The sequence below is a fragment of the Vipera ursinii genome, assembly GCF_947247035.1.
Source record: "Vipera ursinii genome assembly, chromosome: Z".
In the NCBI taxonomy this organism is placed as follows: Eukaryota; Metazoa; Chordata; class Lepidosauria; order Squamata; family Viperidae; genus Vipera; species Vipera ursinii.
In genome coordinates this window covers 125,514,247-125,540,186 of record NC_139517.1, presented here as the reverse complement: position 1 = coordinate 125,540,186, position 25,940 = coordinate 125,514,247, and the positions used below count along the sequence as shown (strand labels likewise).

The 25,940-nt window shown below is 46.6% G+C and overlaps 2 protein-coding genes across 3 annotated transcripts in view; one reads left to right on the top strand and one right to left on the bottom strand.

Annotated features, from left to right (window-relative positions):
* The first annotated feature begins 1,192 nt into the window (after positions 1-1,192).
* Positions 1,193-25,295, top strand: ACAA1 (acetyl-CoA acyltransferase 1). 2 transcript variants are annotated; one of them, XR_014494169.1, is made up of 14 exons: positions 1,193-1,374; positions 2,140-2,233; positions 2,381-2,438; positions 3,675-3,754; positions 4,274-4,316; positions 7,718-7,816; positions 8,606-8,686; positions 14,914-15,104; positions 18,092-18,271; positions 18,580-18,635; positions 20,851-20,996; positions 21,618-21,857; positions 24,112-24,224; positions 25,171-25,295. XR_014494169.1 is itself a non-coding variant. In XM_083377010.1 (12 exons), the coding sequence occupies exons 1-12, from the start codon at positions 1,213-1,215 to the stop codon at positions 21,691-21,693; spliced, it is 1,266 nt and encodes a 421-aa protein (XP_083233136.1). In that variant the 5' UTR covers positions 1,193-1,212; the 3' UTR covers positions 21,694-22,562. The 2 variants fall into 2 exon arrangements, 1 of the variants encoding a protein (XP_083233136.1); XM_083377010.1 differs by lacking the exons at positions 24,112-24,224; positions 25,171-25,295 and having other exon boundaries at positions 21,618-22,562.
* DLEC1 (DLEC1 cilia and flagella associated protein) overlaps positions 24,577-25,940 on the bottom strand; it is a 91,460-nt gene continuing 90,096 nt past the window's right edge. The window contains exon 38 of the mRNA XM_083376968.1: positions 24,577-25,378. Within this exon, the coding sequence (XP_083233094.1) occupies positions 25,252-25,378 (127 nt within the window). The 3' untranslated portion in view covers positions 24,577-25,251. The remainder of the gene's footprint in view (positions 25,379-25,940) is intronic.

Sequence of the window (25,940 nt, the reverse complement as noted above, 5' to 3'; positions counted from 1 at the left end):
GCAAAAATGGGAAACGGCTCCTTAAAACTGCCTACTGGTATGTTTTTTTTTTATTCCCCCCCCCCCCTCCACAACTGTTACCTCTGCCTGCGAATCTGAAATTCCATAAGCCTGACAGGAGGACAGTCAACCATTTTACAGCAGAAGGGGTAGGAATGTGTGTGTCCTGTAACTGTTTTAAATTGTGTGGACTTCAACTCTCAGAATTCCCCAGCCAGATCTGGGAATTGTCCAAACAAGTTAAAGTCCAAATAATTCAAAGCCACTGAGGTTGAAAAGCACCATTGTTCAGCTAGTCCTTCAGATGGGACTGGTTGCAAAAGGTGATCACATGACCTGGGACACTGCAACCCTCATAAATACCAAGTTGCCAAGTTTTTGAATTTTGATCACGTGACCATGGAGATGCCGCAATTGTTGCAAGTGTGAAAAAGGGTCACTTTTTTCAGTTCTAACTTCAAATGGTCAGTAAACAGATGGTTGTAAATCAAGGACTATACATTGTATTTTATGGGTTGTGCAGATTAGAGCAGTTTTGCAAACCAAGGCACTCAAGTCTCCCAGATTGGCAAGTTAATTCACCTCCCCAAACTGCAGTTCCAAGTTTGGCAAAAGGACAGCCTTTTATGACTCGTGGACTTCAACTCCCAGAATCCCACAAACCAGGCACGCTGCCTGAGGAATTCTGGGAGTTGAAGTCCACGAGTCATAAAAGGGCCAAGTTTGAAGACCCCCCTGAATAAATCCATCGCCTACTACGATGTCACTTCTGGCACCCCCTGCGGGGCACCTGCCTGGGCGTGATGTGGCAGCTATAAAGAACTACATGTCCCAGGATGCCTAGCGGGCCCCGCCTTTCCATTGCGGGCGTCAACTCGCCACGGGCGGCCGTAGATCTGTTAGAGATAGGAAAGTGAAGAGGACCGTTGCGTAGCTTGAGCTTTCCTTCGGTTGAAAGAGAAACTCCATTTATGCTGGGAGTTTCGCAATGAGCCCTGGAGAGTTCCATAGGTGGCGAGAAGGATTCTACCACCGCCAGAGACATCGGCTGCTTAGCAAAATAAAAACCAGCACTGAGCACGGAGGGGAGCGACTCTTCATTTTTTTCAAAGTCTACGGAGCAGCCTTCCAGCCTGAGAGGGGAAGAGGGCGGGGGCGGGGCCGCCGCGCGCCTGCGCATGCGGGCTGCGGTCGTCGTCCAGGGCTGCGAGGATGGAGCGGATGAAGGTGGTTCTCGGGCATCTGAGCGGCTCCCAGCGGCCGCGTCTCTGGGCTCCTTCCCCTTGCCGGGCCCCGCTGCCCGGCCCGGACGACGTGGTGGTGGTGCACGGGCGCCGGACCCCCATCGCCAAGAGCAAAAGGGGCGGCTTCAAGGTAAGGGAGGACAATAACCACCAGCCCAGGGGGTCTTCAAACCTGGCCCTTTTATGACTTGTGGACTTCAACTCCCAGAATTCCTCAGCCTGCATGCCTGGCTGAGGAATTCTGGGAGTTGAAGTCCACAAGTCATAAAAGGGCCAGGTTTGAAGACTCCTGCACCAGCCCAACAACACCCCCACCCCACCCCACCCCCCAAAAAAACACCTGGGCTCCTTCAGAGGCGTCGGACTACAAATCCCATCAGCCCCTCCCTGGGAGCGGGTAGCCCAGCACCTCTGGACGGAGGCGTTTGGGGGGAAGGGGGAGGGGAGGCGCCCCTCCTCTTAGCCCGGTCTTGACATGGGAGTTGTAGTCCGGGGGATGATGGACCTGAAACACCACACACACACACCCCACTTAAAATGAGTTCGGATGTTATGGGGAGGGGGGGCGGGTGAAGAGGAGTTGGAGGAGGATCCAGCGTCCAGAGCCTTATGGACTGCAGTTCCCATCATTCCCCCCCCACCAGCACCTCTGAAGACAGAGTGAGGGTGCCCAAGTTTATTTATTTATTTATTTCTCTTTCTTTCCCTCCTTCCTTTCTTTCTCTCCTTCCCTTTCTCCCTCTTTCCTCTTTCTTTCTTTCTTTCCTCCTTCCCTTTTTCTTTCTGTCTTCCTTCCTTCCTTCCTTCCTTCCTTCCTTCCTTCCTTCCTTCCTTCCTCTCTCTCTTTCTTTCTCACTCTCTCTCTCTCTTTCTTTTCTTTCTTTTTTCCCCCCAGGAAACTACACCAGATGAACTTCTGGCTGCGGTCATGACTGCCGTTCTGAACGATGTAAAGCTGCGCCCTGAGCAGCTGGGCGATATCTGCGTGGGTGAGCCTTCGGCCAAACTACTAGGCTGGGCAGTGGGGCTGTGGTCATCCCCTTTCTTCCCTTTTTAAGCAGTGGCTGCTGGAGCAGCTTACCTGGAAGGGCAACCAAACCCTGATAACCTAAGCAAATTCCTCTCTTTGTACTTAGGGAATGTACTTCAACCTGGCGCTGGAGCTCTGATGGCGAGAGTTGGGCAGTTTCTAAGGTGAACTTAGCCACTGAGTCATCTGGAAGGGAGATCATGGGTACAGTGATTTGGTTAATACTGGCAGGCATAAAGAAAGGCCATTGGACTACTCCAGTTTGATATTGGGCGCTTATACTCCTATTTTTCATTTGCTGTTTTCATTGTATCACTCAAGGGCATCCAACGGTGGCAACTTTAGGACTTGTGGACTTCAACTCCCAGAATTCCCCATGCTGAGTGGGGAATTCTGGGTGTTGAAGTCCACAAGCCTTAAAGTTGCCAAGATTGGACACCCCTAGTGTAGCTGATGCAGCTGAGATTCTGTAGAAGGACGAGCAGATATTCATTTATTGACTGACTTATTTTTATCCTGCCTTTATTGATAAGAAATTCAAGGTGGCAAACAGACCCATTACTCCTTCCTCCCCCTATTTCCCCATAACAGCAGCCCTGTGAGGTAGGTTGACCTGAACGAGACTGAGTGGCCCAAAGTCACCCAGCTGACTTTCATGCCTAAGGTGGGACTCAAATTCAGTCTCCTGGTTTTTCAGCTAGCACCTTAACCACTACACCAAACTGCCTTTCTGTTTTTTTTATTTGTTGCTTATATTTATATCCCTCTTTTTCCCCTGCCCTGTTTATACAGTATCATTGTGGTTTGCTGCTGGCACCACTGTCATATAGAAAAATGATATTTTTAATAGTAGCCATGTATTAAACGTATGTGCCCAGGTCCGAACCACTCTGCACAGTTTTTGAGACCTTGGGGATCTTCTGCATCCATTTTTTTTTATAACCGTGGCGCTTCCGGGGTGCTTATCACTTGTTTTGAGAAAAACACTGGACTTTGTGCTAAGGCAAGACCTGCCGTGGGGATCCAAAGGGCAGCTGTGCAGGCCAGCTTGCTATCATCGATTCCACTTTCAGCTCCAGTCTGGGCTGGATTTTAGATTTCCCATCTTGATATTTACCGCATAGTTTTTGAAAGAGTGGCATAGCAGTATGTTTGCTGTTTAATCCCTTGCATCTTATTGAGAGTTTTCAATCAGTTGTGGAGTACTGATCTATCTAAGCTTGATTGCAGAGTGCTGTATGATCAGGTCCTAGTTAAAATGTTTTCAATGGATCTTCCTAAAATCGCAAACCAAGATTATCAAGGCATTAAAAAAAACACCTTAAAATTAGTCCACTAAGGTCTAAGGGTCTTTTCCAATCCCCTTTTATACCAATAAAGTATTTTATTCTTTGTTGCAGTGGTATTCCAGAGACTGTCCCAATATCTTGTGTTAACAGGCAGTGTTCATCTGGATTGCAAGCTCTGATTAATATTGCTGGTAAGAAGGCTGGGTCCTGTGTAACGGTCAGATTCCATGCCTGGAATAAATGTGGAATTTAACTGAAGCATAGGGCTTTTCAAACTCCTGATACTGTGAGACGTGTAGAGATTTAAATTCCTAAAATGTAACACTGTAGATTGCCTGTTAATACTTTCTACAGAGGAAGTTACAATCCTGGTACAGTAAGTTCTACGGAATTCTTGGAATATTAATTTTTTTCTAGGACAGTGGTGTCAAACTGCCGGCCCACCGGCCAGATGCGTCATGCCGAAACTGCGCCCACCCCAGCTCTAGCAATGGGAAAAATGTCACAATGTCATATCACATCATATGGCGCGGCGAGTTTGACACCCCTGTTCTAGGAGAAGTTTAATATATTCTTTTTTTACATTCCCTTCTGAAAAAAACCCATCTAAATGAGGGAATATGCTGATCCCCCTTGCCCCAGCAGCGCTTAAAAGAAGGATATATGTGGAATTCACTGGCTGATTTAAAATGTGTACACTTTATTTACAGGTGGTATTAGAAATGGCTCCTATGATATTGGTTTGGCTTGCGGGTAAGTTTTTTTTTTCATAATTGTGCACTGCTTACTAATGGCCCTTTTGTCTGTTGATTACCTTGTGTGATATTTTTAAGCGGACTGTGAAACTGTGTATTTTGAGGCAGTTAGTTTAGAAGAGGATTTCTGGAGACTAGCATTTTGCAGGGGTGTGAGAGCAATATACCAGCCTCAAGGAAATACCCTTTTCTAATTAGTCTTGGAAATAATTTTAATTTAGTTTGATTGTTCTGGGAGCTGAAGTCCACTAGTCTTAAAGTTGTCAAGGTTGCAGACACCTGCTGTAGATGAATGTCAAATTTAAGGCTTGTTCCACACCGGCTGGTGCTAAACATAGGAGTACAGTGTGAAGCTTGGTATTTGATTTGGCCCAAAATCTTCAGTGTTGGAGCATTCACCACTTCTGGAGGCAGGTTGTTCCACTGATTAATTGGCAAGTTAGCAATCCAGCCCCAATGCCACATCTGTAAAACTGAACTTAAAAGGAACTGGTGTCCCAGTATTAGTAAGACAGAATTCCAAGTGTTTGCAAAAATATTATAAACGCTGTTCATTCTTTTTGCAGTGATCTCTTGAAGTGCGCCATTTTGGATAAATGTTAAAAGCAAGTGGATTTAAGTAATCCACTTGGAAACTAGGTTGGGTTAAATCCAATGGCTGTGTTCTTTGGTGTTGCCTCCTGATCTCGCCAAACGAAACAGTTGCTTCACTGGCCTTGTGAAAATAAGCTATAGGCCTCCTTTGATATTTGCATGCTGTTTCAGAACACGTCCACGCTGTAATTTAATTTAATTTAATAATTTGATTTCTATACCGCCCTTCTCCCGAAGGACTCAGGGCGGTGAACAGGGCAATACACAATAAAAATCGAATACAAAAATTAAAAAACCATTAAACATCATGCCCATAAAATCAATACATATTAAAGTTAAAACTAGTTTTAAAAACCCAACTTGTAAAAACCCAACCTTTAGCTATAGCTAAAGAAATGCTGGAATATGCCTGCACATGTTGTTTTATGCCTTTTGTGAGCCTGGTTTTAATTGTGCAATTGCCTGTTGGCACTGCAAAGCTTGGTTGGTAAATGAACTACTGGAATAACCTAAGAACAAAATTGAATACTCTGTGAAGGCTGAACCAAGCTTCCTGATCTTGTGCAATGCTAAGTTTGCATTGCCACATTCCTGAAACTGCAAGATATCTGATGTGGAGAAACACTGGCTGCAAAGAAGCACAAAGATTTAATCTTCTCTTGCCCATAAATTTGTGCTAGCTCTTCATAACTGCTGCTACAAAGACTTCATCATAGACCAGAATCTATGTACCAACTTATGGCTGAAATGTTCTCTTTTTCCAGGATAGTTTGTTCCACACATATCAAAAATGGTCCAACCTCAAAAAACAGTCAGTTCCTCCAGTGGAGCTCAGCTGGTGACATCCTACTTCTTTAGATGCCTAAATATTTAAAACTCAGCGTTACTCAGGATACGCAGACTTTGAGGATAACAAATCCCCAGTTGTTTTGTTCTCTTGCATGTCTCTGGAGCCATTCTCAACCAGTTTGCGTGAACTTGTGGCTTTAGCGCAGGGATCTTCAAACTTGGCCCTTTTATGACTTGTGGACTTCAACTCCCAGAATTCCTCAGCCAGGCACACTGGCTGAGGAATTCTGGGAGCTGAAGTCCACAAGTCATAAAAGGGCCAAGTTTGAAGACCCCTGCTTTAGCGGGTGCCTTAATAGAAGGAACTTAGTAAGGAACATTTTGAGAAGAACATTTTGGCCGTTAAGTCTTAGGGTTTCCCTTCATCTGTCATGGCTGAGACCCTGGATCAGTGGTTCTGTGAAAACTTGAGCAACAGGAACATTTGCAGTTGCTTCTTTAATAACAAACACGTTAATTTGGGATAAGCAGGACAAGAAGCAACGGATGGAAACTAGTCAAGGAGAGAAGCAACCTAGAAGTAAGGAGAAATTTCCTGACAATGAGAACAATTAATCAGTGGAACAACCTGCCTCCAGAAGTGGTGAATGCTCCAACACTGGAGGTTTTTAAGAGGAGACTGGACAGCCATTTGTCTGAAATGGTATAGGGTTTCCTGCCTTAGCAGGGGGTTGGACTAGATGACCTCCAAGGTCCCTTCCATCATCATCATCATTATTATTATTATTATAAGTTGGGAGGGGGCGTTTCAAGAACTCTCATAACTAGATCTCATACCCTGTTACAGAACTTTTTTTTTTAATTCCAAAACATCGCTGCCATATGATTATTGATTTTGAATGCTGTACTTGCTTGAAAATATCTGGTCCGATAAGAGTGGGTGTTGCCCAGTGGGGTTAGGTGGTTAGGGTCTTCTCCCCTGAACCCCCTGAGATCCAGAAGGCCCCAGATTGCCATAGCCCTCAGAGATTTTTGAACAGTTGGCTTCAAGTGCCAGGGCAGGTCGCTCTTTTGAAGAAATAACAATTCTCTGGGCTGTTTTGAAAGTAGGGAATGCTTGGGGTATAGAGAAGTCTCCTGCGTCTAGATCTGGTAGTAGAAAGCCGATTGTGGAGTCCGCAGATTTCTTGAAATAGTGCTGGCAATGAAGTTCTCTGTGTGTTTGCCAAGAAACAGGTCCATATGGACTTCCCTCTGGGTACAAACCTGGAAGTTTTAATTAAATATTTTCCAGCCGTCCATGGTTCACGCTGATTTCCATTTTTGTTGTGGAGTAACTTAACTTCATATATTTAGTTCTATCAAAATGCTTGCTTGTCCTTTCGGCTTTTGGGGAAACCCATGCACGGCTTGCATACAAATAGATTTAGATTTTAGATTTTATTAGATTTATATACTGCCCTTTCCCGAAGGACTCAGGGCGGTTTACAGGGCATTTTAAAATCACAGCAATATAAAATACAAAGTTAAAAGAGAATTAAAAGATTAAATTATCCCTGAAAATAAAACCCCGGTTAAAATAGCCCTCGACTACAATAGAGCCCAAAATTCCTGTTGCTAAGCGAGACAGTTGTTAAGTGAGTTTTGACCCAGTTTTATGACCTTTCTCGCTTTTAAGTGAATCGCTGCAGTTGCTAAGATAGGAACACGGTTGTTAAGTGAATCTGGCTTCCCCGTGGACTTTGCTTGTCAGAAGGTCGCAAAGGAGGATCACGTGACACACACACACACCCGGGACACCTTGACCGTCATAACTATGAGGCAGTTGCCAAGTGTCCGACTTTTGATCCCGTGACACTGGGGAGGCTGCAACGGTGGTAAATGTTAAAAATGGTCATAAGCTACTTTTTTCAGTGCTGTTGTAGCTCCGAACGGTCATTAAATGAAACGGTTGTAATTTGAGGGCTAGCTTTAAATGGGAAATATTCACACACACCCCTTTTCTTGTTCCTCCAGAGTGGAAAGCATGTCGCTCCGTAGCGCTAGCAACCCTGGAGACGTCAGCTCTCGCATCATGGACTTCAGCAAAGCTAGGGACTGCCTGATCCCAATGGGGTAAGGGGCTGCCCTTTTAGTTTCCTTGTTCCTGGCAGTAAAAACCTGGTACTCTCTGGGCTTCCATGTTGTCCTGGGACCGCAATGGCGCCTGTTTTTGTGTTACACAAGGGCAATCAAATGTTGTTGATTCAGCAACACCACTAAATCTAGCCACTGCCAGATGAAGCGCCATGATAACCAGTTACTCCTTGATAAGATTCTGGGAAGGTGAGTAGTGACTGGGTGGATTTAATGCCTCTCGGTTCATTAGTGTTGGAATATCATCCTGTCGCATACCCCGGTGCGGTTATAAAACAACCTGCACTGTAAAAGCAAAAGTTTCAAGTTATTGTGAACTGAAACAAATGCACGCAATTTTGCGTTGTTGGGTTTGTTTGTTTTTGGAGGGTGCTTTGATAATGAGAAGAGGAGTTAGTGTCTCTTTACTCCAAGCCTCCACTTTCACCATTTTGCTTAGCTACTGAAAAGTTAATTTTTTGAAGATGTGACGATTGCAGTCGTCGAATTAAATTATGGCAACTATGAGTTATAGAACATTCAGGAGGCACACTGTTCCATTTCTTTCTTTCTTTCTTTCTTTCTTTCTTTCTTTCTTTCTTTCTTTCTTTCTTTCTTTCTTTCTTTCTTTCTTTCTCTCTCTCTCTCTCTCTCTCTCTCTCTCTCTCTCTCTCTCTCTCTCTCTCTCTCTCTCTCTCTCTCTTTATTTATTTCTATCTCTCTTAACAGAGAGATAAGATGATTTAGAACCAAGGAACTGATCCGCATGCTTTTAATATTGCTTTTCAGAATAACTTCTGAGAATGTGGCAGAAAGGTTTGGTATCTCCCGAGGAAAACAGGATGCTTTTGCCTTGGCTTCTCAACAAAAGTAAGCGAAAGGGGCTGGGTTTCTGCTGTTTTCCTGCACTTTCTCCCACATTTATGTTGCTTGTGGTTCTCATTTTTCAAGTTTCCTCTTTAAGGATTTTCTGTGTTAAAATATGAAACCTTCTCCAGTATTTCTTTGCTTTGTCACGTGTCCACCCAAAGTGGTAAAAGGTCCTTTCTTTACATTCATTTGAAATACCTTTTTTACATTCTAGATAGCTTACCTGGTGTTAAATACCGATGAGACATCATCTTGTGAAAGTTTTCTTTTAAATTTTAGTTCAGTGTAAACTTTAAGCTTTTTATCAACATATTATCCCATTGTTCCATCATCAGATTATATCCAAAGTTTCTTGCCCACTGTATCATACGTGTTCATTTTCGAAATTCAGTTTCAATAGCATTTTATAAACCTTAGCAATAATATGTTCATCACTACCATATTATTGGTTATAAAGAAGGTCACCCGTGTGACCAACCCAATGTTACAATCTTTTTCGCAGAAGTTAAGCAGACATCATGGTCCATGCCAAACCCCTTGTTTGTTATAGGTCAATTTTGCCCAAAACCAGAAGTTAATGTCTATTTTCAGCAAATATGTAAAACATGGTCACATGACCTGTGGATGCTGCAGACAGCTGAAAAAATGTAAGTGCAAGTCATGTAAGTGCAAGTCAGCAATAAGCTGACTTTGTAATAATGCCACTTGGGAGGGGGGGCGAAAGCCCTAATAAAGCAGGCATATACATAGAATGGAGGCTATTGCTAAGCACATTGATTTGTGCTTCTTAGATTGTAAGCCCCCCTGAGTCTTTGGAGAAGGGCGGGATACAAATGGGATTAAAATAAAAATAAATAAAATAAATGTGACTGGAGGGCACCAGAACTTTGAAACTGAATCATAAGTAGCTCTGGGGAGGTCCGTCGTAGCTTTGAATGTTTGTTAACGACCCTGTCATAAGTTGAAGACTACTAGTATTGTGCAAGATAAATGATCCAAGGTGCTGCTTAAGAGCCATTTTTCAGAGCAGTTTCGATTATTTCCAGGAATAATTATTATTATCTCATAATTTTTTTCCAGCTCTTTTTCTTCGACTCTGGCATCTCCTCGTACAGTTGATTGATATCGCTGTACCAGGAGATGCCAGAATCGAAGAAAAAGGAACTGGGAAAAAATTACGAAATACCGTGACCTGGCCATCGAAACTGCGCGATGATGTATGAAATGTGTGACAGTGATACCCATTGTCATCGGGGCACTGGGAACTACGTCCAAAAACTTTGCAAAATACATCAAGAAATTGCAGCTTCATGCAATAACTCCAGCAATGCTGCAAAAAAAAACCTGCGCTACTCGGAACATCTTACATTTTAAGGAGGTACCTGGTTGATAGTTTAGTTTAGTTTATTAATATTTCTATACTGCCCTTCTCCCGAAGGACTCAGGGCGGTGTACAGGGCAAGAATAAAACATAAAGTTACAAAAATTAAAAAGTTATTAAATACATGCCCATAAAAACAATAAATACATTAATAAAACCCCCAATAAAATGATAATAAAAACCCCAGCAATCCCACCCTCAGGCCAGGCCGGCTTGTTTGAACAGGTATGTTTTCAGATCGCGGCGAAAGCGAAGATCCGGCGCCGTCCGGAGCTCAACCGGTAGCTGGTTCCATAGCTCCGGAGCGCCCACAGAGAAAGATCTCCCCCTGGGGGCCACCAGTCTACATTCTCTGACCGGTGGCACCCTGAGGAGTCCCTCTCTGTGGGAATGCACAGGGCGAAGGGAAGTTGATGCCGGCAGCAGGTGTTCCCTAAGGTACCCCGGCCCCCTGCCATGTAGGGCTTTAAATACCATAACTAGTACCTTGAATCTCACCCGGAAGACAACTGGCAGCCAATGCAGCTCACGGAGCAGAGGTGTGACATGGGAGTATCGGGAAACTCCCAACACAACTCTCGCGGCTGCATTCTGTGCTAGTTGGAGCTTCCGGGTGGTCCTCAAGGGCAGCCCCATGTAGAGAGCGTTGCAGTAGTCTAGTCGTGAGGTCACGAGCGCGTGAGTGACCGTGCATAGATCATCCCGGCTTAGATAGGGCCGCAACTGGCGCACCAGGCGAACCTGGGCGAAAGCCCCCCTAGTCACAGCTCCTATATGGTCTTCCAGGGTGAGCCGTGAATCTAGGAGGACTCCCAAGTTGCGAGCCCTATCTACAGGGGGTAATAATTCGCCCCCCATAACGAGAGGTGGAATGTCCGAATAAACCCGGGATGAAGGTATGCAAAGCTACTCGGTCTTGTCGGGGTTGAGTTGAAGTCTGTTCCTCCCCATCCAGACCCGAACCGCCTCCAGGCAACGGGACATCATGGAGAGGGCATCACTGGGGTGGTTTGGGGTCGAAAAGAAAAGCTGGGTATCATCAGCATACTGATGATACCCAACTCCAAAACCACTAATGATCTCACCCAGCGGTTTCATATAGATGTTGAACAGGAGAGGCGAGAGGACCGACCCCTGAGGAACTCCACAAATGAGAGACCTCGCGGTCGACCTCTGCCCTCCTGCCAACACCGACTGCGAGCGTCCCCGGAGATAGGAGGAGAACCACTGCAAAACCGTGCCTCCCACTCCCAACCCCCTGAGACGCCGCAGCAAGATACCATGGTCGATGGTATCAAAAGCCGCTGAGAGGTCTAATAGGACCAGAACAGAGGAATGCCCCCTGTCCCGAGCCCTCCAGAGATCATTCACCAGCGCGACCAATGCCGTCTCCGTGCTGTACCCGGGCCTGAAACCCGATTGGCACGGGTCTAGATAATCCGCTTCATCCAGGACCAGAGGGAGCTGATGTGCCACCACACTCTCAACAACCTTCGCAAGAAAGCGAAGGTTGGAGACAGGACGAAAGTTGTTCAATATAGCTGGGTCCAAGGCAGGCTTCTTGAGGAGAGGCCTCACCACCGCCTCTTTCAAGACGGCGGGGAAGCTACCCTCACTCAAAGAGGCCGATATAACTGCCTGGAACCAGCTACGTGTCCTCTCCCGGGCTGCATAAACCAGCCAGGAAGGGCACGGGTCCAATAAACATGTGGTGGTGCTCAGCCTCCCCATGATCCTGTCCACTTCCTCCGGAGTCACAGAATCAAACTCCTCCCAGGTGATATCGACAAGACCACCCGTGTCCTGCTCGACAGACTCTGCCCAGTCAGAGTCCAGACCGGTCCGAATCCGAGCGATTTTGTCCGACAGATGCTGGTTAAACTCCTCGGCACGACCCTGCAAGGGATCCTCCCTCACCTCCTGATTCAGGAGGGAGCGAGTCAACCTAAACAGGGCGGCCGGGCGATTATCTGCGGACGCGATAAGGGCGGCGAAGTGGTTAGACCTCGCCTCCCTTATCGCAGCGAGGTAAGACCTAATATAGGTTCTTAGTCGCAATCGATCGGATTCGGATCGGCTGGACCTCCAACCGCTCTCTAGGCCCCGTCTCCGACGCTTCATCTCCCGGAGCTCCACGGAAAACCATGGAGCTCGACGGGATCTGCACCGGGTCAGGGGCCGCAGGGGTACAACTCGGTCAAGAGCCTCAGTGGCTGCCCTTTCCCAGGCTTCCACTAAGGTATCTGCCGAGCTGTGAGCAAGGGAGGCAGGTGGGGACCCCAGCGCCGCCTGGAACCTCTGGGGATCCATTAAGCGTCTGGGGCGGTACCATTTGATAGGTTCCACACACCCACGGCGGGGGGTGGCAAAACGGAAGACCAGCCGCAGGAGATGATGATCGGTCCATGACAGGGGCATAACAATTGGGGAGCCCCCACCAAGATCATCTAACCACCGTCCAGATAAAAAAACTAAGTCAAGGGTGTGGCCTCCCTCATGAGTCGGTCCCAAAATTACTTGCGTCAGGTCCATGGCCGTCATGGAAGCCATGAACTCCCGAGCCAACTCGGATGATCCTCCCAGAGATGGTAGATTGAAGTCCCCCAAAACTATAAGTTTCGGGAACTCAATCACCAACCCAGAGAGGACATCGAGAAGCTCAGGCAGGGCTGCTGCTGCGTGACTAGGCGAAAGGTACACCAGCAGCAAGCCCAACTGCGCACCAGGGCCGCATCTCAAAAAGAGAGACTCACACCCGACTATCTGGGGAACGGTGGCCTCCCGTGGACACAAGGTCTCCCTTATAACAACAGCCACTCCCCCACCCCTACCCTGAGCCCGAGGCCGGTGCAGCACCCGGAAACCTGGTGGGCAAAGGTCAACCAGAGGAATCCCGCCCTCTGGGCCCAACCAAGTCTCCGTGATGCAAGCCAGGTCCGCCTGCTCACCCTCGACCAAGTCACGGACGAGAGGAGCCTTGTTAACGACCGACCTGGCATTCAAGTACACCAGCCGGAGCTCAGGAGGCTGCACATCCTCACTCCCGGGACCTCGGGGCGGAACCAGAGGGTCGGAGTGCCTCACCGCTTGTAAGCAGCGGAGAGGCCTTCCCTGAGATCGATACGGCCCTCTGTTCCTACACCTGCTGCCATTCCCTATCGTCGTGGGAATAGGTAGTCCCACGACTGGCCCTGGAGCCCCAGAAGCGACCGACCCCCGCTCCTCCCCCCCGCGATCCGCCTCGGCACTGGCCTGAACAGAGGTTGTTGGACTGCCCCCCTCGTCCAAACAACCAAAAGAAGAACCCTCCCTCCTCCCTAGCCCCCAAAAAAATTTCGACAAAAAACAAACCAGGGACCTCTTGTTAGGTTTACGTCGGAGGCCCATACCCGTGCCCAGCCATCTCTCAGGATCCCAATAAATGGGCCCTTCCTCGAGATTGTACTCGGCTGGAAAGGCGGGCTGCCTCCAGGAAGGGGGAGCGCCCCTGAGGGCGAGCAAGTCCGTAGAGGAGTACCTAAAACAAGGCATAAGAGCAGTCCAGATACAGGCAGTCCGTAGTCAATTAATTAAGGAGAGTCCAAACAGAGAACAAATAGGTGTCCCGAGCTTCCACCCAGCCACTGCCACTCAGCTGGGTGCCACCCCAGGACAGGCCAACCACCGTCCTCTCACGACAGTCGGAAAGCCTATTCCTGGGGGAATGGTCCAAAACACCCATCCTGGGTACAGCATGTCCCCTAGAGCTCTCACCTCTAGGGGCGGCAGATGTAAGTTCAAGCCACCCTCTCACGGTGGCTAGTACCCAGGGAACTCTGAATCCTTTGGGGACGATATGTGGATGACAATAAGCAACAGTCCGAAGGCAGAGATGTGATAGTATCATAATCAATCGTATTACACCATCAAAGTCTGCACTACTAAATAGCCGAGTCCTCTGTTGCTCTGCCTTTCCAGAAGATTGATCATGGCCAGTTCTGCAGTCATTGGGGCCTTCCAGATTATAATCAGCTAAGTCTAATTCTTTTAGGATGCCTAGGATGCTGGCAGCAACCCGTGTCAACCATCAGCGCCAGTCAATTTGAGTGTTCAGTCGACTGAGTCTCATGTTTTATGAATAAAAGTTTTATATAATAATAAGTTGGATGGGATCTTGGAGGTCATCTAGTCCAACCCCCTGCTCAGGCAGGAAACCCTATACCAGACGTCAAACACAAGGCCCGGGGGCCGGATCTGGCCCGCGAAGTGGTTTCATGTGGCTCACGAAGCCATCCTGGAAACAGTGAGGGAACGGCCCCCGCTGCCTTGGCCCTGGCCCAGAGACCCTCCTTCTGCCAGAGACCCTCAGATCTGTCCCATTCCTGCCCAGATCCCCCATAGGCACCCTTGATGCGAAGGATGTAGAGCTGGCTACGCCCACCCAGTAGGCCATATGCACTCTAGCCACGCCCACCCATTAGGCCACGCCCACCCTGGCCATACCCACCCAGCCCCCTGAGAGTAACCGCAATGCTGATGCGGCCCTCAATGAAATTGAGTTTGACACCCCTGCCCTATACCATTTCAGGCAAATGGCTGTCCAGTCTCTCCTTAAAAACCTCCAGTGTTGGAGCACCTACAACTTCTGGAGGCAGGTTGTTCCACTGGCTAATTGTTCTGACCGTGAGGAAATTTCTCCTTAGTTCTAGGTTGCTTCTCTCCTTGATTAGTTTCCATCCGTTGTTTCTTGTCCTGCCTTCGGGCGCTTTGGAGAATAGCTTGACTGCCTCTTATTTAGTTTTTTTTTTCCTTTGAGTTTTCAAACGTATACTATAAAGGTAATTATTTGAGTGTGGTGTGTTTCCAGAGCAGCTCGAGCTCAGAAGTTGGGGTGGTTTAAAAATGAGATTGTCCCTGTGACGACCACCATCACCGACGACCAGGGCACTGAGAAAGCGGTCACTGTGCTGCAGGATGAAGGAATCAGGGCCAGCACTTCCCTGGAGGGGTTGGCCAGGCTGAAGCCGGCCTTCCAGGAGAATGGCACCACCACAGCTGGTAAGGCTCCGAAGCAAGAAGATGGAGTGGAGGGGATTGACTTTGTGCCACAGACTCAGTTTGGTTAAGACACCAGGAGATTGTGAGTTCTAGTCCTGCCTTTAGGCACGAAAGCTGGCTGGGTGACTTTGGGCCAGTCCCTCTTAAAATAAATTTTGAAAAAGTCAGAAAAGTATTCGCTGATAGGAATAAGAAATGGAGGTTATAAGATCTGGGTTCAAGTTCCCTATTTAGCAACAGAGCTTACATGGTGACTTCAGGCCACGTCTTGGCATTTCTCAGCCCAGAATGAGATGGTTGTGAGAATTGATAGAAGAATGGAATAGGAATAGAAGAAAAACTTTATTGTCACTTTAAATGTACACTAATCAGAATACATTAAAATGAAATTTCACTACATTCAGCTCTCAGAACCATTGTGCATATACCCACATGTACACATAGGACACAAAGAAACATCACAGGCTAGTTCAAATGTATACATGGCGAAAAAAGAGAACCTTGCGAATTTACAAGACAGATAGCATAAGGAACAAGGCTGTTGCAGAGTCTAGTAGTCCTGCTATAAATACTTCAAAACCTCCTCCCAGAGGAGAGCAACAGAAACAGACCATGAAGTGGGTGTGTGGGGGTCTCTAACAATGTTCTGAACTCTAAGCACATATAAGCGCTTGTAAGCCGTATCCTGAATATCGGGGAAGTGAGCTTCCTATGATCTTCTCGGCTGTCCTCACCACTCTCTGCATGGACCTTCTTTCTATCTGAGGCTCTACTGTCACCAAACCAGACAGTGATGCAATTTGCTAAGACACTCAATTGCGCCTCTGTTAAAAAGTGGCCAGGACAGAAGGAGAGAGACGTGCTTCTCCTCGTCCGATGCAGAAAATGCAGGCGCTTGTTTGTGCGCTTCCCTAAGGGTGGGGTGTGGAGAGACCAATTCAGATTGTTGGTTATCTGCACCCCCAGGTACTTACTACTGCTGACCTCCTCCACGGCTGCAGCCCTGATACTGAGTGGAGTCTATGCTGGCTCTTTCTAAAATCAGAAGTGATCTCCTTTGTTTTATTAACATTCAAAACCAGATTATTTTTATTACACTAATCCACCAAAGCCTTCTCTTACTCCCTATCACTTTCCCTTTGCACTGACAAATGTATGATGAATTTATCCATGTTTATTAATATGCACCACTACCAGCTAGCTCAGGGGGTCTTCTAACTTGGCAACATTAAGACTTGTGGACTTCAGCTCCCAGAATTCCTCAGCCCTCATGGCTGGATGAGTAATTCTGGGAGTTGAAGTCCACAGATCTTAAAAGTTGCTAAGTTTGTAGACCCCTGAGCTAGCTGGTCGGCCCGTCTTAGCTCTCCTTCCACAGTGTGATAACAATGCAACCCCAACCCCTTCCCTGTACCCTTAAGACACAGGAATCAAGTGCAAAGCAAGAGAGGCTCACAAAATAAACACATAAACTCCGGGGAGGGGGGGTTCCCCCCCCCACTTCTTTAAGTTGTTTCAGGGGTGTCACATGCCACAGTGTTGCAATTCAAGACAGAAAGGCTCTGGCAATTGCGAAAAGCTTTAGTTTTAAAATTAAACCTGTTTACCTTCAAAGAAAACTTTCTAAAAGCCATAGACGGATTCAAGATAAGGGGGTAAAACTAATTACATTTGTTTAAAAAGATTAAAACTATGGAAGTCAACACTTTGGACTCATTGCTAGCCTAAAATACAGACTAAAATATCCCAATAACCAAAGCACACAAAGGAGCCTCTGAATTACAGAACGCTGTAAAAACTGTACAGAAATCCTTGTGGTAACCCAATCAAGCTGCCAGCTGATCCAGAAGTAAATAAACCCACCTCCTTTCCAGCATGCCGGCTTTTCATTTCATTAGCACTGTTTGCATTCTCCTGGCTGGAGAAAACATACCAGGGGAACTTTTCTTCCAGCAACAGCTGCTGCTGTTTCTTCTCTGTCCCTGTTTCCTCCCTGCTGGCTGACCTCTCCTTCTCTTTCCCTGTTGTCTTTTTCCCCCTTTCCTGTCTAAACCACCTCCTTTTATAGCCTCCCCCCTTTTTTCCCCATTCAGTTCACCTCCAGCTCAGTGCTGTTTTCGGAAGCGCCAATCAGCTGGAGCCCTGCCAAGCCCAGACAGTCCTGCAGCTGCAGTTGGCTGTCCCTCAGGCTTGGCTCGCTTCGGCTCATTCCCCTCCCCTGCTACACTTGGCTAGCAGTTGTGTACCACTGCCACATGGCAAAGTACCACAGGTGGTACGCATGCCACCGGTTGAAAAGCCCTGACCTAGAACACAGGCCCTCCAAGGATACACAAAGCCCCGATAGGCTTAAAAACATTTACCAGGGTTTTTACAAATGTGAGAAAAGGGAAAAGTCATTTCCAGATTACACAATTGTCAAGTGTTTTTAGATTGCATTAGCTTTCTAAAAGGGACGCGGTGGCTCAGTGGGTTAGGACGCTGAGCTTGTCGATCAGAAGGTCGGCAGTTTGGCGGGTTGAATCCCGAGTGCCCCGTAACAGAGTGAGCGCCTGTTACTCGTCCCAGCTTCTGCCAACCTAGCAGTTCGAAAGCACGTAAAAATGCAAGTAGAAAAATAGGGACCACTACGGTGGGAAGGTAACAGCGTTCCCTGCGCCTTTGGCGTCTAGTCATGCCGGCCACATGACCACGGAGACGTCCTTGGACAAGCGCTGGCTCTTCGACTTTGAAACGGAGATGAGCACCGGCCACTAGAGTTGGAAACGACTAGCACACATGTGCAGGGGAACCTTTACCTTGCTTTATAAAAAAAATTAAAACCTTTTTTGGCAATCCTCTATACGTGAGAGTGATTTTCATTGTAGAAATCTTTTCTATCCATTGGTCCTGGATGATGATGATGATAATGTGATTAACTCAGTTGAGCTGTCCTATCAGTTTGCCTCCATCTCATAACTCGTTCTTTATGAAATGGTTCGCCTCAGGTAACTCCAGCCAAGTTAGTGATGGTGCCGCTGCGGTGATCCTGGCCAGACGTTCTGCAGCTGAACAGCTGGGCCTTCCTGTCCTTGGGGTACTGAAGTCATACGCTGTGGTTGGAGTCCCACCAGACGTTATGGGCATAGGGCCAGCCTATGCCATCCCAGTGGCACTGAAGAAAGCTGGTGAGGAAGATAATCTTGGCTGGGGAGGGACGGGCAGAAGTCCGGCTAATCCAACACCGGCTAATCCAACACCCTTCCCTTGTATGGAATGACTCCTGGCAAAAACTGGGCAGGGGTTATCTTTCCCTCAATCCGTTGCAACCTATTATATGGCTTCAAGGGGATTGGGGGGGGTCGTTCTTAGAATGATTTTAGGGCTGCCTTTTGGGGTGTCTTTGCGGCAGCAGGGTGAAAGAAAGGCATTGGTCTCCCTGAAATATATTGTCTTTTTACACTGTTAAACTTGTGTCGCTCTCTTTAACTTGCAGGTTTGACAGTGAATGATATTGATGTCTTTGAAATCAACGAGGCCTTTGCGAGTCAGGTAAGTGTTTTGAAGAGGGGGTTAGAGAGGAGATGCCACGAAGGAAATACGTCCCCAGCTGTGAAGGTTAGCAAGAGATTTCAGCGGCCCTGGAGCCCTTTGCCCTGTGCTTCAGCCAGGACAGGCAGGCAGCCATTTGGCAAGGAGGCTATTTGATTAGCTCCGTAAATACCACATTTCACCAAGGCAGCTTTGGCCTGAGCCTGCTCAGGTGTGGTGAGGGTGGCCTCTGAAGTCTCCAAACCCACTACAGATTTACAACAGGCACTGAAAAAAGTGACTTATGACCATTTTCCACACTTAACAACTGTTGCAGCATTGCCGTGGTCACATAGTTTACTTTCGGACGCTTGGCAACTGACTCATCTTTTTTGACGGCTGCAGCATCCTGGGTGTGTTTGTGTGTGTGTGTGTGTGTGTGTGTGACGTGATCCCCTTTTGTGACCTTCTGACAAGCAAAGTCGATGGGAGAAGCCAGATTCACTTAACAGTCAGGTTGCTAACTTAACAACTGCAGTGTTTCACTTAACAAATGTGGCAAGAAAAGTCATAAAATGAGGCAAAACTCGCTTAACAAATGTCTCACTTAGCAACCTAAATTTTGGGCTCATTTGTGGTCGTAGGTCAAGGATTACCTTTGTATGACCCTACTTTTACCCAAAATAATTGTGTTACAGATAATCTTTGATTTATGACCGGATTGCTTAGCAACTGTTCAAACTTATTACACACACACACACACAAAACTTAGGAACTGGATTTGAAGTTTCAACGGCTGTGTGTGATCCTTCTCCCCCATGGTCACGGGACCTTATTTTGAATGCTCAGCAACCAGGAGCCATTTGCAGCATCCCACAATCATGACTGCATTTATGACTTTTTTCTTTTGCAGGAAACCATTGTTTCCTTCCAGTTTGTAAAAAAAAGACACCCATTGCAGCAATGGGTTCGCTTAGTAACTGCAGTGTTTTCTTAACAATTGCAGTGTTCCCTTAACAAATTCATTAAAAACCAGGCCGGTTATATGGGCACCTCACCTTAAGAACTGTCGTGACATACAATGGAAATTCTGGACTCCCATTACGTTTTGGGAAGTTGAGGACTATCTGTACTTGGCGCCATCTGTGAACTAAACACGCTTCCATCTGCTCTTGAGTTTCATTCTTCCTTCCCCCCCCCTCTTCATTTTAATACCACAGTGTCCATTTTTTCTAATCTCTCCCTTGCTTGGCATTGCGGCATGCCAGATATAACCAGGCTTCTTATTTCAGACATTTTCAATACTGTTGGTCTCAGTAAATGTACAGGTAAGTCCTCAACTTATGACCACAATTGAGCCTCAAATTTATGTTGCTAAGTGGAAAATTCATTGAGTTTTGCCCCATTTTACAACTTTTATTGCCACAGTTGTTAAGTGAATTGTTGCATTTGTTAAGTTAATAACACGGTTGTTAAGTGAATCTGGTTTCTCTCGTTGACTTTGCTTGGCAGAAGGTCACAAAAGGGAATTGCGTGACCCCAGGGATACCGCAACTGTCATAAATACAAGCCATGTATAGAAATAGAGTTGTTGTCATGGTTCTGATTAATGAGACAGTTCAAACAAAATTCAGGCATTGTTTATCTAAAAAGTCTTAATAATAAAACATCGACACTCATGGAGGGATGCCAGAATCTGAAATCTCCTGCCCCCAAACCCATCATAACACACACATAATCCCCGGCCTTATCTACACGTCATAAATCACATTATCCAATTAGTTTTACATATGAAGTTTCACTTCCCTTTCTGTGCTTGGCTATTTCTTATCTTCTCAAAACATCCGGTTGACATTCCTCCTCCCCTTCAGTGATTCAAAGCGAAGCAGTTAAAGTAAAAGGCTGCCTCTTATATTGTCAATGCAAAAACATGTCAATGTTTGCAGCATTGACAGTTGTTATAAAATGTGACATCTCAAAATAAAAATAGGAAGGAGTTGAGGAAGAGGTCACTGTTTGTCCTAACTGAGATCCTAATATGATTTATCCCTTGTTGTGATAAACAAGTGCATCGGAAACAAATTCCTTGTGTGTCCAATCACAGTTGGCCAATTAAGAATATTCTATTCCTCTTCCATTCCATTCTATTATTTCTTATTCTGTTCCGTTCTATCTTCTATTCTAATTCTAGTGAAATTGGTTCCTCAAAAAGCTTTCGATTGTCTTGTTTCTCCAGGCTGTCTACTGTGTGGAGAAACTTGGCATCCCCATGGAGAAGGTGAACCCTCTGGGTGGTGCCATTGCTTTGGGACATCCTCTGGGGTGCACTGGGGCTCGGCAAGTTGTCACTTTGCTCAACGAGCTTAAGCGCCGGGGGAAAAGGTAAGTGTGAAAGGCATGAACTACGCAATCGACTACGTGGCTTATTACGCTTGTGGCGCTACCAAGTGGTTCCTCAACCTGTCCAGGAGGTCTGGCGTGTAAAACCTGATCTCCTGCAGGTTCTGTCTTGCGTAAATGAAAGTGAGGAGGTGCCTTGTGGGATCTCCGCTTTAAATTTTATTGCTCTTGAGACCAAGATACTGCTTCTTTTATTTATATCCCACCTTTATTATACTTATAAATAACTTAAGGTGGCGAAAACACACAATTTCCTTTGCTCCTCCTATTTTCTCCACAACAGCAACCTTGTGAGGTGGGCTGGGCTGAGAGACAGTGACTGGCCCACCGTAATCCAATCAGCTCTCCTGCCTAAGGTGGGACTAGAACTCACTGACTCCTGAGGATTGGCCCAAAGTCACCCAGTTGGCTTTCACGCCTAGGGTGGGACTAGAACTCCCCATTTCCTAGTTTCTAGGCTTGCACCTTCGCAACACACTCTCTTTTTAGCCAGTAATTCTGTCATAAGCTCTTCTCTTCCCCCAAATCGCTTTGCGTGTTCCAATCTTCTGATCCCCAAGACCTGCCTAGGGAGCTTAGCCCTAATGTGCGTTCCTGTTTCAGAGGCTACGGCGTGGTTTCAATGTGCATCGGGACCGGGATGGGAGCGGCTGCGGTATTTGAATATCCAGGGAAGTGAGCAGAACTTCATCCTCTTTGTGCAACCTGCCTTCAAGACCTGGAAAATGACCAGCGACCCGTCCTGATGTGCAGTCCGGCGTCACGAATCTTAAGTTGCGGACCGTCCTCGGAGGACAGAGCTTTTATGAAATCCAGTGCTGCGGGAATGAATTTGGAAATGGGGTGTGGCTGCTGCTTGGTCTTTAAGAAAACCTATTAAGAGATAGGTCCTTTTGTATGAATTAATGGCTAGGGTGTAAAAGGGTCTACCTGCCGAAGGGTAGTGGGTTGGGGGGCAGATGGAGGGAGGTAGGGGTACCTGAGGAACTTGACGGATCAGCGATCTGAAATAGATTGCTTTATCTGCAGTGCTGGGATTAATGTGCAATTGGAACAAGTTCCCCCACCTTCCCCTCCAGAATCCTTACTCCAATGAGTAAATTCCCTAAGTAGCTGCTTTTTTTGGGGGGGGGGGAAATAACGATTACTAGAACCAGCTAGAAAATGGGGCGCCAGCACATTGGGGAACGATAAAAATCATAGCACAGCGTTTATTGCCGGGGGTGGTGATGGTTCATTTTCAAAGCAGCTATTGCTGGTTTGATTAACTTTATCCCACATTATTTTTGAAAATGAACTGGGGCCAGGTATGTTTCTTTAAAGAAAATATTGTTACCATGATCAGGAAGAAGACTGACCTTTAAATCCTTAAAAGGAAACGCAGCAGAGCAAGCAGCTTAAGGAATCGGACGATTCAGCTGCTGGTCCTAGCAGAAAAAGTGATTCATACTTGCTTTGCTGGTTTTCTAGGGAGCTAAATCAATTCTCGAGAGATGTTTTAATCTACTAATTAAATTTCTGTTGCTGGATTAAATTACATTAATAACGCCTCTGAGTGGTTCTGAGTTATTTAACTACTAGAAAGCCAATTTTTCTAACATAGAACAATGTATCAAGTTAGATTTTGAAGGTAATCCTTGACTTAAGGCCACAATTGAGCCCAAAGCTAAGTAAGACATTGGTTAGGTGAGTTTTGCCCCATTTTACAACCTTTCGTGCCAGTTAAGTGAATCACTGCAGTTGTTTCGTTAGTTAACATGGTTAAGTAAATCTGGCTTCCCTGGATTCTTGTCATAAGGTCGCAAAAGGGGCTCACGTGATCCTGGGGGGTGCTGTGACAGTGGTAAGTGTGAAAAATGATCATGAATCACTTTTTTCAGTGCTGGTGTAACTTTGAACAGTCATTAAATGAACTGTTGAAAGTCGAGGATTATCTGTATTTAATATTCTGGTTCTTTCTTGGTACATCTGTGTGAAAGCAACCAAATCCTGTAAGAACATCTTGTGTAGTTCATGATCTAACATTATTTTCCTGTGAAAAACTACATTACTGTTTTGAATGATATATTGACTTAGGAACATGTTTGTCAAAAACAGATCATGCCAGACAAATCTTATTGCATTCTTTGACCAAGTGGCAAAATTAGTGGACCAGAGGAATGCTGTGGATATAACTTACTTGGACTTCAGTAAGGCGTTTGATAAAGTAGATCACAACCTACTACTTGATAAGATGGAAAAATGTGGGTTAGACAGCATCACCACCAGATGGGCCGGCCGTACTCAGCGTGTGTTTCTCAATGGAACTGCATCTACATGGAGGGAAGTGTGTAGTGGGGTGCCCCACGGCTCTGTTCTGGGCCCAGGGCTCTTCAACATCTTCATCAATGACTTACTGGAATTGGGAATGTCTAGTTTAATGAAAAGAAGGGCAAAGGGTGACATGATAGCGGAGTTCCAGTATCTCAGGGGCTGCCACAAAGAAGAGGGAGTCAAGCTATTCTCCAAAGCACCTGAAGGCAGGACAAGAAGCAACGGATGGAAACTAATCCAGGAGAGAAGCAACCTAGAACTAAGGAGAAATTTCCTGACAACAATTAATCAGTGCAACGATTTGCCTCCAGATAGTCTGTTCACATTGCAATCACACAGCAACATGTGGTTGCATGACCGCATTTTAAATTGAATTCATGGTTTTCAGCAAAACTGCTGTAGGAAGCAGCGGTTTTGCTTAACATCCAGCACAAAAAAATATATATATAAAATTGGGTTGATCATATGACTGAGCCATTTAATGACTGTTACAACTTACAACTGTAGTGCGCAGGCCATCCACCACAGTTAAAAAAATCAGTATAACAGCATGTTGTATGAATGTAGTTATTATATGCTTGAGTATTTCAAAGGCCTCCAGGATATGGACTTGCCACGGCCAACTCTCCGCTACCAGTTTGCCATTGCCACCACTGGATAAGTTGCTACAACCAATTCACTACAGGGTACTCGCTGTGGGACAATTCAATTTTATTCATTTAAAATATTTTTAAAAAATTATTTTCATTTTGTTATTTGCATTTCATTTTGTCCCTCCTCTTAGATCAGGGGTATCAAACTGCTGGCCCGCAGGCCGGATGCATCATGCCAAAACCACGCCCACCCCATTGCCGGCAATGAGGGGGAAATCGCAATAACGTCGCGACACGTCACATGGCAAGTTTGACACCTGTTTTAGATCCTTCTGTTTCACCATTTCTTTGATATTATGTAACTTTTCTCCTGTGGCGAGTTGGCTGCGGTGAGTTGGCTGTATCTAGTTGTCCTAGACCAGACATGTCAAACTCGCGATGTCACGTGACATCGCACAATGTATCAGAACAGTTTTGCCATTGCTGGCAATGGGCTGGGCGCAGCTTCTGGATGACGTGTCCAGCCCGTGGGCTGGCAGTTTGACACCCGTCCTAGTAGTGGCGAACCTATGGCACACATGCCAGAGGCAGCACACTCTGGGCATGCACACTGTTGCCCCAGCCCTCCCCCCCCACAGCGGCCCTCTCCTCAGCAGCCCCCTGGAGGAGAGTTGCCCCCAGGTGTGGCCTACATGGACAAGTGCAGCCAAGGACATGGCAGCCAGGCAGCGGGAGCAAGACTGCCCTTGCACCCTGTCATGTGCAGATGAGGCTGTAGGGTGCAGGCGGAGGATGTGGCCGCCGTGGTGCTGCTGGGCTGCCTGGGCAATCTGCAGTGGGCCGTGGAGGCGGTGGGTGGCCCTGTGAGAAAGCGGGGTGGTGGTATTTGGGCACTCAGTCTCTAAAAGGTTCGCCATCACTGTCCTATACCTTCCAGGATAGCTGGGTTATCACCAGGCCAGGGGTAGGCAACCTTGGCTCTTTTATGACTGGTGGACTTCAACTCCCAGAATTCCTGAGTCAGCCACACTGAGGGAAAAGGGAGAGGTTTCCAAGGTGAGCCATGCTGGCTCAGGAATTCTGGGAGTTGAAGTCCACCAGTCATAAAAGAGCCAAGGCTGCCTAACCCTGCACTAGGGCCACCTTGTGGCAAAGATTGCCTGGCGAAAATGCAGTTCAGTTTTGGCCACGCACATGCAGAAGCAAGGCCCCGTTTGAGAAGGATATAGAAATATTTTATTTCTCTCTAGTGTTACAAAAAAAGAAAAAAAGAAAGAAAACCAACCAGCTACCTTTAAGCTGCCTGCAAGAAGCCCCCTGTGGCTTGTTCTTCAGGTGCTCCTGAGCAGGTCTTCATACTTCTCATCGTAGGAGCCTTTTCCTTGGACAAGCAGCAGGCACGGCTTCTCTCCCAGCATGCCAACAACGGTCACTGTGGTTTCATAGGCCACGTTGTCTCTGAAACGAGAGTGTGGTAAGAAGGGAGTCCTCCCTTTGACAAAAGCACCATGAAAGAGGCCTACGGCAACTCGACTCGCCACAGGACAAGAGTTACACGTAATATTGAAGATGTAGTCAAACAGAACCAATGAAGGATGCCAACGAAGGGACAAAACAAAAGGTGAATTGATAGGAGCCTTGGTGGAGCAGTGGGCTAATGCCTCCTCAAGTAACACCAGCTGCCTGCAATTAGTGCAGGTTCGCATCCCACCAGGCTCAAGGTTGACTCAGCCTTCCATCCTTCCGAGGTGGGTAAAATGAGGACCCAGATTGTTGGGGGCAATTAAGATGACTTTGTAATAATGCCGCTTGGGGGCCCCTGAAAGCCCTAATAAGCAGGCATATACATAGAATGAAGGCTATTGCTAAGCACATTGGTTTGTGCTTAAATTGTAAGCCGCCCTGAGTCTTCGGAGAAGGGCGGGATATAAATGGGATTAAAATAAATAAATAAATAAAATTAAAAATAATTTTTTAAAATAACTTTGAATGGTTGAATCGTCCTGCAGCGTCCAGCGGT